Source organism: Phodopus roborovskii, unplaced genomic scaffold (genome assembly GCF_943737965.1).
Source record: "Phodopus roborovskii unplaced genomic scaffold, PHOROB, whole genome shotgun sequence".
Lineage (NCBI taxonomy): Eukaryota > Metazoa > Chordata > Mammalia > Rodentia > Cricetidae > Phodopus > Phodopus roborovskii.
Genome location: NW_026125052.1, coordinates 964168 through 980067, shown reverse-complemented (window position 1 = coordinate 980067; position 15900 = coordinate 964168). Strand labels below are relative to the sequence as shown.

Below are 15900 nucleotides of genomic sequence, written 5' to 3'. Positions count from 1 at the left end.
AAAAAATTAAAAAATTCTAAAAAACTTGGTGCCACAAAAAAGAAATTTCTTGCCAAAATGATGGATAGTGACAGCCTAATAATCTTCCAGAGAAACCTTCTAACTCAGATATATACAAATGACCAGGAGCACATGCAGAAGACACATGACCAAACCAGAAGTATACAATGACCTGGAGCATGGACAGAATATACATCATCAGATACAAGGTGAGCAAGTGAGATAAACATATCTTAGTCTCTTTTTAGTTTTCGTTTTTTGAGATAGGGAATTTCTATGTAGTCTTAGCAGCCTTGGAGCTTGTCACATAGATCCATCTGCCTCTGCCTCAACAAAGCTGGGATGTCGTGCACATCCATGCCCAGCTTTCTTACTCTTAATATACTTAAGTGACTATGATTGAAAAGCCTTCAAAGGCTACCTACCATGATCACCAGCCATAATAATAATTTTTTAAAGAATGCAAGTTCAGGTTGTTCTCTGTATCATTGTACCATCCTTTCTCTACTATGACAATGCTCAGTAAAGATGGTCAAGCATACCATTCCATTAGAGAATGAAACTACCACAGCCTTTCTATCATTGCATATCTTCATACTAAAAATGTCTCAGAAAAGGTAGTTTAACCCCAGTAGTTAGGAGTCAAGGACAGGCAGGTGGTTGTACGAGGCTAGCCTGATCTACTAATAAGTTCTAAGCCAATCAGGGCTACATAGTGAGACCCTTCAAAATAAATAAATAAATAAACAAACAAATTAATGAAATAAAAGAACTTGTGTGTTAAAGGCTTGGATCTCCAATGTTCACAGAGGAAACTTTTAAGGTAGGAAGTGATTGCATCAAAGTTCTGCCTGAGTGAGTTTATCCACTCATAGGTTCAAAGTATGATGGCATTATTGGGAAGGATGGAAACTTGGAGGTGAAGAGGAAATGGGCTACTGCAAACATGTTCTTGAAGGCTGGATCATATCCAAGGTCCCCACCCTTCCTCTGTCTCATTCTGTTTCACAGCTGCCATGAGTTGAGCCATCAGCTCCCTCTGCCATGATATCAATTGCCTCAGGCCTAAAATAATAAAACCAACTGACAACAAACTGAAATCCCTGACACTGTGAGCCACAATAAACCCTCCCGTTTTGGTTTTTCAAGACAGGGTTTTGAGTGGGTGAGACAACTCAGCAGTTAAGAACACCAACTGCTCTTCTAGAAGGTTCAATTCCCAACACCCACGTGGCAGCTCATAACTGTCTTTAACTCCAGGATCACCCTCACACAGATATACACACAGGCAAAATATCAATAAAAAAGAAGATTAAAAAAAAAAAAGAAAAAGTACAGGGTTTCTCTGTGCAATCTTTCTTCTTGAAAGCTGCTTTTCTCAAGTAGCTTGTCACAGCAATAAAAGGCCAATAATGAGCGATTAATAAAATAATAATAATACTCTCTAAAGTGGTTTTATCAATTAATATTCCCACCAGTGATATGACAATTTCCTGTGCTGACACTTAATACTGCTGTTTTAATTTTAGCCTTTGTGATGGTATAAGAGTTTAACTCAGCTGGATAGTGGTGGGGCATGACTTTAATTCCAGCACTTAGGAGGCAGAGTCAGGTAGATCTCTATGAGTTCAAGGTCAGACTGGTCTACAGATAAATTCCAGGACAGCCAAGGCTACAAAGAGAAATTCTGTCCAAAAAAAAAAAAAAAAAAAAAAAAAAAAAAAATGTTTAGCTCAGTAGGATGAATGGTGCAGACCTTTTAACTCAGCAAAGCCAGCCTGATCTACAGAGGGAGTTCCAGGACAGGCCAAGGCTACACTGAGACCCTACCTCAAAAACTAAATTAATTAATTAATTAATTAATTAATTAATTAATTAAATTCAGGTGTGCCCATCACATGCCTGTAACCAAAGTGCTGGGGGTAGGTAGGAGAGGACACATTGGGTCTTGATGGTCATCAGGTTCAAGAGACCTGTCTCAAAGTAATAAGGCAGGGTAACAATGGGTTATTTAATATCTTCCTCTAGCTTCTACACATGCACAGATGGAATAATATACCCTCACATAACCATGTACATATACCACAAACACACTCATGTGCACATACACAAGTCACAATGAAAAAATTAATATTAATAAAAATACTATCTCAAAACAAAGGATTCAAGAGGATCTAATGGCTAGATAAACAGACATGATAAAACAAATACAGAAAAAACTGGTGGTAGAATCTAGGAACTGAGCATATAAGAGCTCTTGAAAGACTCCTCTTACTTTGCTAAGTGGCTTAACCTAATTAAATTTGCTAAATATGGCAATTCTAGACACTCCTAATAAAGCTATGGAAAATTAGCATTAGGAGAAACAATGAGAGATACATAGGGATACTATCTTTGTAACTTCTGTGAGTATAAAATTATTTTAAAATGAAAAGATTTTTAAAGTAAGGTTTTTTTGTTTGGTTGGTTGGTTTGGTTTGTTTCTTCAAAACAGGGTTTCTCTGTATAGCCCTGGCTGTCCTGGAACTCACTGTATAGATCAACAGATGGCTTCATAAAATTGAGTTTCAAAAAGATCAATAATACAAGAAAATATTACATTAGAAAAACTGAATTATGTATTTACTAGAACATTATTTTTAATAAAATTTATTAAGTGGTTAAAACAAGAAAATATTAAGTAGTGACTTATCACTGGATGAAACGATTTTAGATTTTTAGTTCCTTTTTATATTTGTCAGAATTCTAAGTTTTCTACAATGAACATATTATTTTTAATAATTAAAAGATATAAGACAAGGACTGGAGAGATGGCTCAGAGATTAAGAGCACTGGCTGCTCTTCCAGAGGACCTGGGTTCAATTCCCAGTCCCTACATTGCAGCTCACAACTGTTTTGAAACTCTAAGTTCCAGGGGACCTGATACCCTCACATATCTGCAGGCAAAACACCAATGAACATAAAATAAAAACCAATTATTAACAAAACAATAAATGCAAATTCACTTGTGAATTTATGCCATTAGAATGGAAGCAGGGGAGAAACTCATGAAATATAGGAGAAATATAACATCATGGAACAGAACTTTACTTGTAACAATCATACAACTTCATAGAATAAACTCCTGAGACCGAAATACATACATGGTCACAGACAGCTCCTGTTTTCAAAATGGAAAGGAAGAAAGGGTAAGCAACAGAGAAAGCAGACTATTGCCCCCAGCAAAAGCGGCAAGTTGCAGATCTCATAATGACCTGCTCTGTCTACTCACTACTACGGTACCATGGCAACTGGGAACCTCAGAATATTGAGGAAAGAGCATTGAAAGAAAATTTGGAAAGCTACTGGGGGAAGGAGAAAAACTGAGGCAAGCCAAATAAGAAATGCTAAGAGAAACATTGAACACCCTCACAGGCCTACCTATCTATAAGCAAAGCCATGATGGGAACCGCAACTAGAGCCAGTTCCCTACTTACCATGTTAAAGCTTCACACAAACCAAGAGAGGGAAAAGACTTGATTTTAATAATGGTTATCCTTAATGTAAGAACAGGAACAATAACAGCATGTTTTATGTAACCAAGCCTTTCAACACTAAATATTCAAGTTTTATACAAAAGACTGATGTTCCCCAGTCAAAACGTTTTATCATCTAGGCACAGTGGCACAAACCTGTAAATCTAGGATTCAGGAGAGAAAGGCAGTATGATCATGTGTTAAAAGTCAGCCCAGGCTATAAAGTAACTTCAAGGCTAGCCTGAGCTTCATGGTAAGATCCTGTTTCAAAACCAAAACAAGAAAATTACCTCAATTATTAAGGGTTACATGATAATCATTCCAGCAACTGGAGGCTAAGACAGAGGACTTTTCAGTTCAAGGGCTATATAACAAGGCCATGTTTCAGAGAATTTTTTTTTTCAAAGAAACTTATAAGTAAACATTTAAACCACATGATACTGGGTGTGGCACATTTTATATTCCTGAAAGCTTTTGCAGTTATTAATTTTATCTCTACCACCAGGCTTTAAAGAAGTCATTAAACTGATTAAAGTCGTAAAACTCAAGAAGTTTAAGTGAGGCTAAATTTAAAAATTTCCATTTCTTTCTATGTCAAACAGAAATAGTTTAGTTATAACGAAAAAGCTCTATTCTCCATAGATTTTAACAAAAAAAAATGCCCATCTTCATCATGACTATGAAACTGACTACATTACTAGTGTTAAGGAAATGACAAATGGTGCTGCCACTTCTCAACCAGAGTGCAGAATGGTTAGTCTGCTTTTCTTTCTCCTTGCACCAAATAATCGCTAGCAATCATACACATATTTCTGTGAATTATTAACTCCCTCTCAAATAAGTGGTCACTATCACTTTGGTAGGGGTGCAGAAGTGGGGTAGTAATATAATTAAGAAATTGAAGAGGACCAGATGTGGTCGTGCGCGTCTTTAATGCCAGCACTCAGGAGGGAGAAGCAAGTGGGGGGGGGGAGTCTCTGTGAGTTTGAGGAAAGCTGGGTCTAGTGATTTCCAGACCATCCAGAGCAAAAAAAAAAATTTATTAAGTGAGGAGGGGGAATCAGATGGCTCAACAGGTAAAACCTGATAAAGCCCGATGACCTTAATTTTATCCCAGAGCCCACATTGTGAAAGGAGTTGTCCTCTAACCTCTGTATACACAGTGGGTTACCTTCGCCTACTCCTCAATAAATAAATAAATAAATGTAAAAAAAAAATCTTTCTTCAAAAGTAAATGTAATGTATGATGTTGCATATTTGTTTGAATGAATTAGAAATTGGGACATATTAAATGAGATGAAAATTTTAAGAATTATTATTTTTTGTTGGTTTTTTTTTGTTTGTTTTGTTTTGTTTTTTTGAGACAGGGTTTCTCTGTGTAGCCCTGGCTGTCCTGGAACTCACTCTTAAGACCAGGTTGGCCTCAAACTCTCAGAGATCCTCCTGCCTTTGCCTCCCTAGTGCTGGAAATAAAGGCATGCGCCACCACTGCCTGGCTTATCTTTATCATTTGTAATTATTGGGGGCGGGAAGGTGTACATGCATCCTTAACCGCTGAGCCATCTTTCACACTGGACATGAAAATTTTGATATAGAAAGATGGAGAGGATTGGTAGATTAGGTGTGTAACATGCCAGGCCCAAGATTTCAATCTACAATAACCATACCACCAAAAAAGGCAGTTTATAAAAGTGTGCACAGTATGACCTCATTTCAGTATATTTAAAAAAAAAATGTCTATGGGGCTGGAGAGATGGGGCTAAGTGCTTAAGAGCACTGGCTGGCTGCTCTTCCAGAGGACCCAGGCACCATTTCCATCATCTACACAACTGCCCTTAATTCCAGTTCCAAGGCTTCTGACACACTATTTTGGCCTCTGCAGGCACTATGCATGTGGTACATAGGCATACATGCAAGCAAAACACACAGACATATAAGATATAAAAAGTTAAAAAAAAATAAATGAAAATAAGAAATGTGTGTGTGTGTGTGTGGCACAGCATGATGGTTAAACACTTGGAAGCAGAAGCAGGAGGATAGCACAGAGCTCCAGGACAGTGAGAACCTCATAAGAAGACCCTGTCTCAAAAAAAAAAAAAGAAAAGAAAAGAATGACAAAGAACAGGAAAAGAAATATATATTGCAACATGGGTATATGCACAGAAGAGGGTTCAGAGGAGATGGGAAAATGGCTCAGGGGTTAAGAGCACTTTGCTGCTCTTTCAAGAGAACTCAAGTTTGGTTCCCAGAACCTACAGTAGTCAGGAAATTCATAGCCACCTATAACTACAGTTCCATGGGACCTAATGCCTTCTTTGAATCTCTGAAGGCACTGCACTTATACAGCATATACAAACCCACACATACTCATAAATAAAAATTTTAAAAGAAAGAAAAGAATTCAGAAGACTAAGGAGACTATTAGAGTAATGTCTGGCTGGTGGATATAAACCTTTATTAATTTTCTGTACTATTTCTTAAATAAATCATTACTTCTGTTAGAATAGCTGACAGTTAAGACTCTGACTAGTTTCCATATTCAGTCATGTGACCTTATACATGATATGCCAGTACCCCACAAGTATATTGTGGGAATGATAATACAACACCTGCCTCACTGGTTGTGCTGAAGATTAAGTATGACACTCCACACAAAGCACAGCAGTGTCTGACATACATTAAAGCACTTGATGAATGCTATCTATTATTGCCATTATTTTTCTAATCAGTCACTGAGAAAACATGACTGAGTGTTATTAAGCGACAGGCAACACAGCTCAATAACAGAACTAAATAAACATGAGGCCCTGGATTCAGTCCCAAGCTCTAATACATAAAAAAGATAATGTGAAAAATAGGATAGGCTGTACCAACAAAAAATAGGGCCCGTCACTCAAGGTCAATACCAGATTCTCTACAAACTTTATGTTAACATCATTATGTCCTAAAGAGAAACATGCACAGAAGTCTGTATGGTTTTCTTTTTTTAAGTCTACAATAATGAAAAAAGTTATCTGGGAGCCAACTGCAATCTGACTCATACATTGTCTGTTTGGTGTCACGGGGACAAACTACAGGTAATTTCTAATTACAAAAGAGCTTTGACAGGCAGTGGGGGAGTACTTCTTAATTCCTAACACTCATGTTGCAGAGGTAGGCAAATCTCTGGAGTTCAAGGCCAGCCTGGTCAACAGAGCAAGTTCCAGGACAGCTAGGGCTGTTACAATCCCAACTGTATCTGATAAGCCGGGGTTGATCTTATCTAACTATTAAAAAGCCTAAACAGTTCTTCAATGAGACTTGTCTGTTCCCACCAAGTTATAAATATTTCTCAAGCCTTTATTTTTCAAATACTTGGGTGATAAAACTTAGGAAGTTACTTATCCAATCTTTCAGTGACTAGACAAACATGATGCATGTCTTCTCTGTCCTTAGAAAAGTCTATTTTCTAATCCTGCTTATCCATCAGACCACTAAAATGTTCTCCTAGCACCCTACCTCAAGCTCACAGCAATTATTCCTCTTTGTTTTAGACGGCCTTAGTTAACACTTGTGAGGAATAGGCCTGTCCCCTTAACCTCTGTCATGTATGAAAGATCAGGCTATTCTAGGAGCTGCTAATAAACTCAACCGGTTTATACACAGAATTCAAAAAGTGAAAGCATTTTGAATTTGACTGAATTAGCATTATCTTCATTTCTCAGAGAGGAAATTAGTTCAATGAAAACTTATGGATTTCCAATGGTTACATACAATTTAATTAGCAACAGACTTCATAAAAGTCTTCCTATCAAAAGAAAGAATTTAAATTACTCCCAAAGACACTGTCATATCCACAGGTAAAATGGATCAAGAAAGGAACTTTGTTCTATTTGGAACCTTAGCTATGAAGTCAGTGAAAACTGGCAACTGTCCTCTTCCCCAGCTGCTGATCACACTCCTGCCCATGAGCAACAACCAGAGAGTTCTGGCAACAATGAGGCATCCAAGATGTTGCAGTCATACTACTGACCACACAGTCACTGCCTGACAGCCACGGGCCTTGGGAATGGCTTGGCACCTACATACTGCCTCGGAATATCATCAGCTGAGTTTCCTATAATAGCATTTATTGCACTATTGCCAAATTCAATGTCCTAATTTAACAATTGAACATTATGTCTCACATAAAATTAAGTTGGACAAATTTCTCAAAGAGCAGTGTGACTTCGAAGATTTAGCACTAACCTGGTATTTCTCAATAGGGGAGTATGACAATATGAAACTAATTCTTGGTTGTATGGGATGATATACTACATTACAGAAGTAGTGGTATTTAGAGAGCTATGTAGCCTTGGATGTCCTAGAACTCACTCTGTAGACCAGAGATCTGCCTACCTCCTGAGTGTGCACCATCATCTCCAGTCCTATTGCAAAAGTTTTTTGGGTTATTTTTTTTTTTTCCCCTTTTTAATTTAAATTTGAAACAAGTTGTTTTACATGTCAATCCCAGTTCCCTCACCCTCCAATCCTTCCCTATCATGCCCACCAAACCCTAGCCCATCCCCTTTCTGCTTCCCAGGGAAGGTGAGGCCTTCCATGGGGAGCCTTCAAAATCTGTCATATCATTTGGGGCAGGGTCTAGGCCCTCCCCCTGCAAAAGTTTTAGTGCCACTGGGCCACTGTCCTCCAAATGTGAGTTGTCTCAGCAGTTCACAACTCCCACACACTTCCAAATGACTTTGAGAGGGATAGTAATACCAGTACTAACCTAAGAGTCAACCTAAAGTGAATAAAAAAGGAGCAAAACATGTTTGCATAAAGACCTAATTTATAATCCCTGATGCTTATGCTTTTTGTCCTGAAGTTAGCTATAATACTTTTGTTTATTAGCTCCAGAAAACAAAGTTTATCAGAAATTAAATTAAAAAGAAAAGAAAAAAAGTTGCAATGTCAGGCAAATAGTAAAACATATATAAAAATGCAACTGGGACATTTGGGTTTGAACTCTCAACATTAACCAAGGTATTTCCCCTCATCAGATCTCAGTTTTTCTCATCTACTAAAACGAAAGCATTCAGCTAATCAGGCAATAATCTGCCTATAAGCAGAACAATCAGGAAGCTAAGCCAGGACAAGCCCAAGTTTAAGGTCGGTCTAAGGAATAAGAGAGCTGGTCTTGACAAATACATTTAAAAAGCACTAAAACTTTAGGTAAGTTATCTGCTTCACTGCAAGTCCCAGGAATCATGAAGTAAAGTGTGTAAGTTGCTTTACCCTTCTGACCTCCACAGAGTTTAAATGGGAGTGATGATTAATATACACTAACTGCTTCATCTTACAGAAGCTAGGATTCCAAGCTCCATGGATAACAGCAAAGAATTACCATAACAAGTTTGGAAACTTACTATAGAATCAATATCTTGATATACAAAAAGGAGCCTAACTATGTTATGACCCATTAACAACAGGCTTTCAAGATAACATTAGGAGGGCCTACCCTGTGTATATCTAGGTTAGAATTATAATATTTACCCTCAGTGTACATTAGAATCACCTGAATAGCATCTCTCTCTCTCTTCCCCTCTCTGCCCCCTCCCCTCCTTTTGTGTGTGTGTGTGTGTGTGTGTGTGTGTGTGTGTGTGTGTGTGTGTGTAATTTCTAGGCATGAGGTTTTTATTTCCTAAGGTTTACTCACAAACGAATGATAAACAGATCTGACCCAAACTCTTTATATCTAAAAACGGAAAAGCAAACAACTAAACTAGTTACCTAGTCAATCAAAGGGCATGGTTGTTCATACAAGTACCCTAGCACTTCAGTAACTCTAGCACCCCAAAGTCCAGGGCAGGAAAACTTTAGGAATTTAAAGTCAGGCTGGGCTACATAGTGAGTTCGAGGTCAGCCTGAGTTACATGTCACCCTGTCCCAGAACAAAACTAAAAACAAAACCTGCAATACCTGCACTTAGAAGGTGGAATCAGGAGGATCAAGAATTCAGGGGAGGTACATTAGACATTGTTTCAAAAAAAAAAAAAAAAAAAAAAAAAAAAAAAACAAACAAACAAAAAAGGCAAAGTGTCCATAGGTACTATGTACAGTTCCAGCACTCAGGAAGCAAAAACAGAAGATCTCAACAAGCTCCAGGCCAGACTGCTCTACATGAGAAGTTCCAGTTCAACCAGGGCTAATGGAACCCTGCCTCAAAACACAAGACAAAACCCACAAAGGCTAATGATGTAGATCGGTGGATGAATGTTTACCTACCATGTGTAAGACCTGGGTTCAATCTCTAGCATGGGGGTGGGTTGGGGGTGGAAGGCACAAAACACTACAAATTTGGCCAAACCTGCAAAATTCCTATCAATCAACCAAAGTTACAACATTGTTGATCAAAGTACTACAGAAACTGAAATTCCTCAAACTAACTTTCATTCACTGGGTCATACTGAAGGACCTAGTATACATAAAGTATGAGAAAAAGCTAAGAGGAACATGTAGGAAAAGAAATTCCCCAAACCTGATAAGTGTGTAATTTCCTATTCATAGAAGGTGAGCCTAGTGAATGGAGACGACGTTTATATATTTTCTTTTTCCTTTCAGAACATGAGAGTGAAAATAAGACAGAGTAAAACACATTACCCATGAAGGAACTCTTCTCACCTCATGTGAAAGGCCAAACCATCTTGTAAAGCAGAGATCCCCAAATCAGAAAGTGTATCTGAGCTGACAGAGGCTGGTGACAGGGAGCCCTCCTTCTCCTCTAGTAGGTCCAGCTTCACCAGGTTACTGATCTCATCTTCCGAGTTGTCTTCAGACACAGACCCGATTATGAAACGGGAGTGCTGGTTCAGCTCCAGAGTTTTGGCCAACTGAGATGGTTCATCCATTATTCTTTCAAAATAAGCTCTCAGAGCTGTGGGGAAAATTAAGAGAAAAATAAGCTATTGGCCATAACATACAGGTGAGGACACTCAAGAGAATAAACTATAAACCACAAACAGTCCTTGGGAAGAAGACTGACAGAGTCTGAAAACTGGCTTCCTTAGCTACTCTACTCCAGCACTTTGGTTTCCTCCAAGGGAGGAAAAAGAAAGACTGTGATAACTATGCTTACAAATTAAATGTTTTATTTTCCCCAGAGAAATATTTCTCACTCTATAATCCACTCTCCATCTCTCCACTGATTCAGAGATACTGAAGGGGTAATTATGATCAATGGGAACCTTTCACTGTAAGCAAAACCTGTTTTGAGATGAAACTGTGACATATCCATAGCACTGTGGGTAGTGAGTGCTAGGAGTTTAGGGAGACTAGCAATCGCTTAAAATTTGGTGTTTAAACTACAAAATGATCACCTGGTTCCAAACACCATAAAATAAAACATTACGAATTCTATTAAGCACATACATTTTAAGTAAAACAAACAAAAAAACCTCATGGCTTTTTCCCCCCTCAAAATGAATATTTTCAAATTCTACCCCTGAATGTTATTTTTTGTTGTTAATTCTGTACACAGAATTGGTAGAAGTGATCCTACCACCAAATTTTAAATATGTATTCAAAGTAGTGGATGTATCATCTTAAACACCATTTTTCTGGATACAGTACCTTACTAGTCAAGATTAGCTATTATCAATAGCTAACAAACAAGCTTTACCAGTTCAAAGCTCCATAACAAGAAAACACAAAACTAAATTAAAAAGTATTCTGTCCCTTCAAATATTTATTTTAAAAACTTTACATCAGCCGGACATGATGGCTTACACCTTTAATTGCAGCACTTGGGAAGCACAAGCAGGTGAATGGACCGCTAGGAGTTCAAGGACAGCCTGATCTACAAAGCCAGTTCCAGGACAGCTAGGGCTAAATCTATTTATCAATTTGGTACTAAACAATTTAGGGCTTAACCAATCATTTAAATTCCGAAAAATATTGCCAATCCTAATTTTAAGGTGCTTCAAGATATGGTACTATTAGAAAACAATGCATTTATTGATAAATTTTATATGCTATTAGCCACTATCATGCACAAAAGTATGTGGAGAACAGTGATCATATCAGACAAGAAAATATCAATGTTCTGGTAGGGGGTGGTAATGGTTCTGGAGATTAAACCCAGGCCTGCATCTGTAAGGCAAGTCTTCTGTCACTGAGCAATACCCTCTGCCCATTCCAACTTATTTGTTTGTATGTTTGTTTGTTTTAAGATAGTCACACCAAATTGCTTAGGGTGACCTTGAACTTGGTCTTAGACCAGGCTGGCTTTGAAATATGATCCTCCTGACTCAGCCTCCTGAGTCACTGGTGTTACATTCCTTTGCCACCAGAATATTTTTTAAATGTTTGAAAATAACAATGAGTATGTTAAAATTATACATTCACCATTCTTTTGGAGTAATTTGGAAACCAAAGTTTATCTGTTTAAAGACAAAATAGTGTTTTCAAATGCTAGGACAGTAAGGTTCTCAGACTGATTCCTGGACCTGAAGCTGCTTGTTGGGGAACTTAAAAAAAGAGTGCAAGTTCTTGGACCTATCTTAGACCAACTGTTTCAGAAACTCTAGGCTGAGTGGAGTATAATAGTGTGTTTTAACAAAACCTAAAGTTTAACAACCACTGTGCTGCAAGAGGAAAACAACAATAACAAATTGCCAGCAATACACAATTATACACGGAAAATAAGAAAAAAGAAAAAATCAAAACAAAGAATCTGTGAACATTCTGGAAGGCAACTGAAGAATATTGAAACTAACTTTTATTTTATTTTTGAAACCAGCATAAATACAAAAGTGAGACAATGAGAGGGAGAAGAACAGGTATAAAGGGAAGGGGCGGAAGAGAACAAGACAGGATAACACAGGGGAAATAAGAGAATCCATGTAAAATCTAGACTTAAACATAGGTGTGTGTATATACATGTGTGTGTATATATAGATACACACACACACACACACACACACACACACACACACACGACCTGTAAATAGAAAATGAGTATTTGAGATGAGAAAGGGATAAGTAAGAGTGGAAAGAGGGACTGGGAAGGACAGTACAAGAGGGAACATGAGCAATATACAATGAATGATACAATGATATATACGTGTGATAAATGTTGAAATGAAACCCATTATTTCACTTTAAAAATAACAAAACATCAAATGTAAAAGTTCTAGGTCAGAGGAGTAACGTATGGTAAAGCACTTGCCTAATACACAGGAGGCCCTGTTTCAAACCCCAGCAATAGAGAGGAAAAAAAAATGTCTAAATTTACTATACATTTACATTTCAACATGATATTTCTTTCTTCCTTTCTTCTTTTTTTTTTTTTAAGTCTCCAAATTGTATGGAGTTCAGTCTAAAAGAAAACCAAATCATTAGGAAAAAAGGAGGTGGGGAGTTAGGGAATAAAAGGAAAAGAAAAAAAGGGACATTCTAGTATACAGACCACTTTGCATATTAGGATACAGCAACAGAAAATCAATTTTGGGGGAGAAGGCAAGGGAGAACCAGCATCTCATAGCCAGGCTAACCCCGAACTTCTGCAGCTGAGTTTTCCTTGCCTGGCCTCTATCTCCCAACAGTTGGGACTATAGGTGTACACCACCACACCTGGCTTACATCTGCTTTCATAATGAACTAGTAAGGCACACACACATCAACAAACTAATTTATAATCTGACTGAAATTTGGTGGTCACAAAAATAAAATTCATGAGCAAGTAGTGATTCTCTGAAATCATGGAAGGCCACTGTTAAGAAAACAGAGCCCCTGGGTTAAAGGAGGAAAGGTCAACAAGGCCAGCTTCAAGCTGTCCTCTACTAGCTACCAGTACCAGGAGGCCTTTTCTAAGGGCTACACAGACTGGAAGCAGCTCAGTGTTTAACAGCTCTGACACCTGCCCAGCAGCAAGCACCTGTTCGGAACACTGCTCCCCAGCACAAGCATGCACACCACCAGAAAGGGAGGTCATGCCTGGAAAATCACTGAGTAGCCGCCCAGACACTCTAGAAGCTACCACAGCCTGCCCCATTTCCATTGATTCTAGTCCTGAATTAGAGAGACAGGAGTGGGTCATCACCGTGGTCAGACTACTTGTTCACTTGCCAGGATTCTTGGTTGAAGACAACAGAAACTCCACATTGAACATAGCACATGAAAATTTTACTACGTTATAAACATAAAAGAGTATTATTTGAAACTGACCTCTTATAATTCTTATTGTCTCAGCAGATATCCGCCTCCAAAAAGAACTAAACAAAGAGAAAAACGGAGATTTGAAGGTTGCTTTTTCTGTTTGCTTTTTCAATCCCAAATTTTTTTCAATTCTAGTTTTATTCAGTGTAGTACAAAAATAGTAAAATTCAGAATATCATGTTTTCTTGTAAATATTCCTTATTGAAGCACAAAGTTCAGTAGTTTATTACTTAATTACATAAAACAAAAGCATTTCATATTCAGGAACTTTTATCGTTTCTAATAAACAGTTCAAGCTTATTATTTCATAAAATAACTTTTCTGAAAAAAAACCTTATACTCAAAATAAATGCATTACACTTATTACTTCCAACATTTCATTAAAAATGAGGCAATGGGGAAAAAAAAACTTGATTCTGTAAAACTCAGGTTGAGAAAGTTTCCAAATGGTCATAAATATCCACAAAGACTAGAAACCAGAGAGTACAACATTCCCATTATACTAAATCATGAAACTCTAAAGGGCCAAAAAAAAGTCTCTATTTCCCAAATCCTAGGTTTACTTTTAAGCTAAGAACTTAAAAATATCCAGGGAAGAAACTCTCCATTTTGGTTATGTATAAGAAACACCTAGAAGCTTTGCAAAATTACCCATGTGTAGTTAGTCAGATCTGCGGCTTATGCTTGCAATCCTAGCATTTGAAAGGTAGGGAAAGAAGGATCAGGAGTTCAGTTTCCTTTGGCAACACAAAAAGATCTAGGCCCAGTCTGGGCTATATGAAGTCCTTTTGCAAAAAGCAAAAACAAAACAAAATACAAAATGAGTAAAAAATAAACTTCTAAAATACCCATGTGTTAATTCTACTCCAAATCTACTAAATAAAATCTGCAGTTGGAGGGATGCAAGCATCTGCATTATCTTTATTTTTATTTTATGTGTTTGAGTGTTTTGCCTGCATATACATTTGTGTACCACTTTCATGTCTGGTATCCATGTTGGCCAGAAGAGGGCATCAGATTCCCTGGAACTGGTGTTGCAAGATCTTCATAAGTCATTACATGGGTGCTAAAAATAGAACCAGGGTCCTCTGAAAAAGCAGCCGTGTTCATAACCACTGAGTCATTTCTCCAGCCCCAGATTTTTTTTTAATTGGTTCTTTTGAAAGTTTCATACAACATGCTGTGATAATATTCACCCTACCTTAGATATCTTAATTTCAAATTCAGTTGATAATAACTAGTGTCTGGAAGGTTGAGGTAGCAGAATGGCCAATTCCAGACCAGCCCAGGCTACATGAGACCTTTTGTAAAAAAAAAAGGGATGGCTCAACAAGTAAAAGCACTAATACCAAGTCTGGCAACAACCTCAGTTCAATCCCAGAACCCACATAGCAAATTGCCCTCTGACCTCCACAAGCATGCTATGGCTTAAATACACACACTTCCTGCCAATAAATTAATGTTAAGGAAAAATTTTAAAAAAAGATTTAGTAGTTGGTATGAAGCTAACTAGATAGCTCAGTAAAATGTAGTTGCCACCAAGCCTGAAGACCTGAGTTTGATCCCTGGGACCCAATTGGTAAAAGGACTCCTGAAAGTTCCCACACGTGCTAAATCAGAAACATTTCACCCGTGCACAGAAGAACTAAATAAAGGACTGATTGAGAGTCTGTTTCAGAAGCTTCAGATTATTTGATTTCCCTGCAACTAGTGAAGCCAGTTACCAGCCTGATTCTCCAGAGAGGTCAAAGAGGTTCTAGATGGAGATTGGGGGGGGGGGGTGATGGGGGGTGGGCGTGGGAGGAGATACCAACAAGAGTAAAAGGTACTCTTACCATAATTAAGTAAACATAATAAGACCTCACACAAGATGTTTTGCAGAATCTGAACAGCTGAAGCACTGGGGTGGGTGGGGTTATTAGACAATTACTAGCAGGGACCTTACTCAGTGTTAACTGAGGTTACCTACATTTCCACCCAGATCTTCCTGTGGCGAAGATTACAGTCAGGAAAGCTCACGCACATTGTCACAAGCGCTAATAACCTCTTCAATCGGGACAGATGATATAGATATAGATAGATATTTAAGCCCATGCATGGTGATGCACACCTTTATTGCAGCACTCAAAGGCAGAGGCAAGCATGGATTTTTGTAACTTGGTCTACATAGTGAGTTTCAGGGCAGTCAGGGCTTCACCATGAGACCCTG

At 38.0% G+C, this 15900-nt stretch overlaps 1 protein-coding gene across 1 annotated transcript in view; it reads right to left on the bottom strand.

The window, feature by feature from the left end:
* The window catches only part of Acaca (acetyl-CoA carboxylase alpha), a 263758-nt gene that overhangs the window by 187971 nt on the left and 59887 nt on the right, over positions 1–15900 (bottom strand). Inside the window, exons 2-3 of the mRNA XM_051183059.1 lie at positions 13701–13747; positions 10158–10410 (exon numbers count right to left, since the gene is read on the bottom strand). Of these exons, the coding sequence (XP_051039016.1) occupies positions 10158–10410; positions 13701–13747 (300 nt within the window). The remainder of the gene's footprint in view (positions 1–10157; positions 10411–13700; positions 13748–15900) is intronic.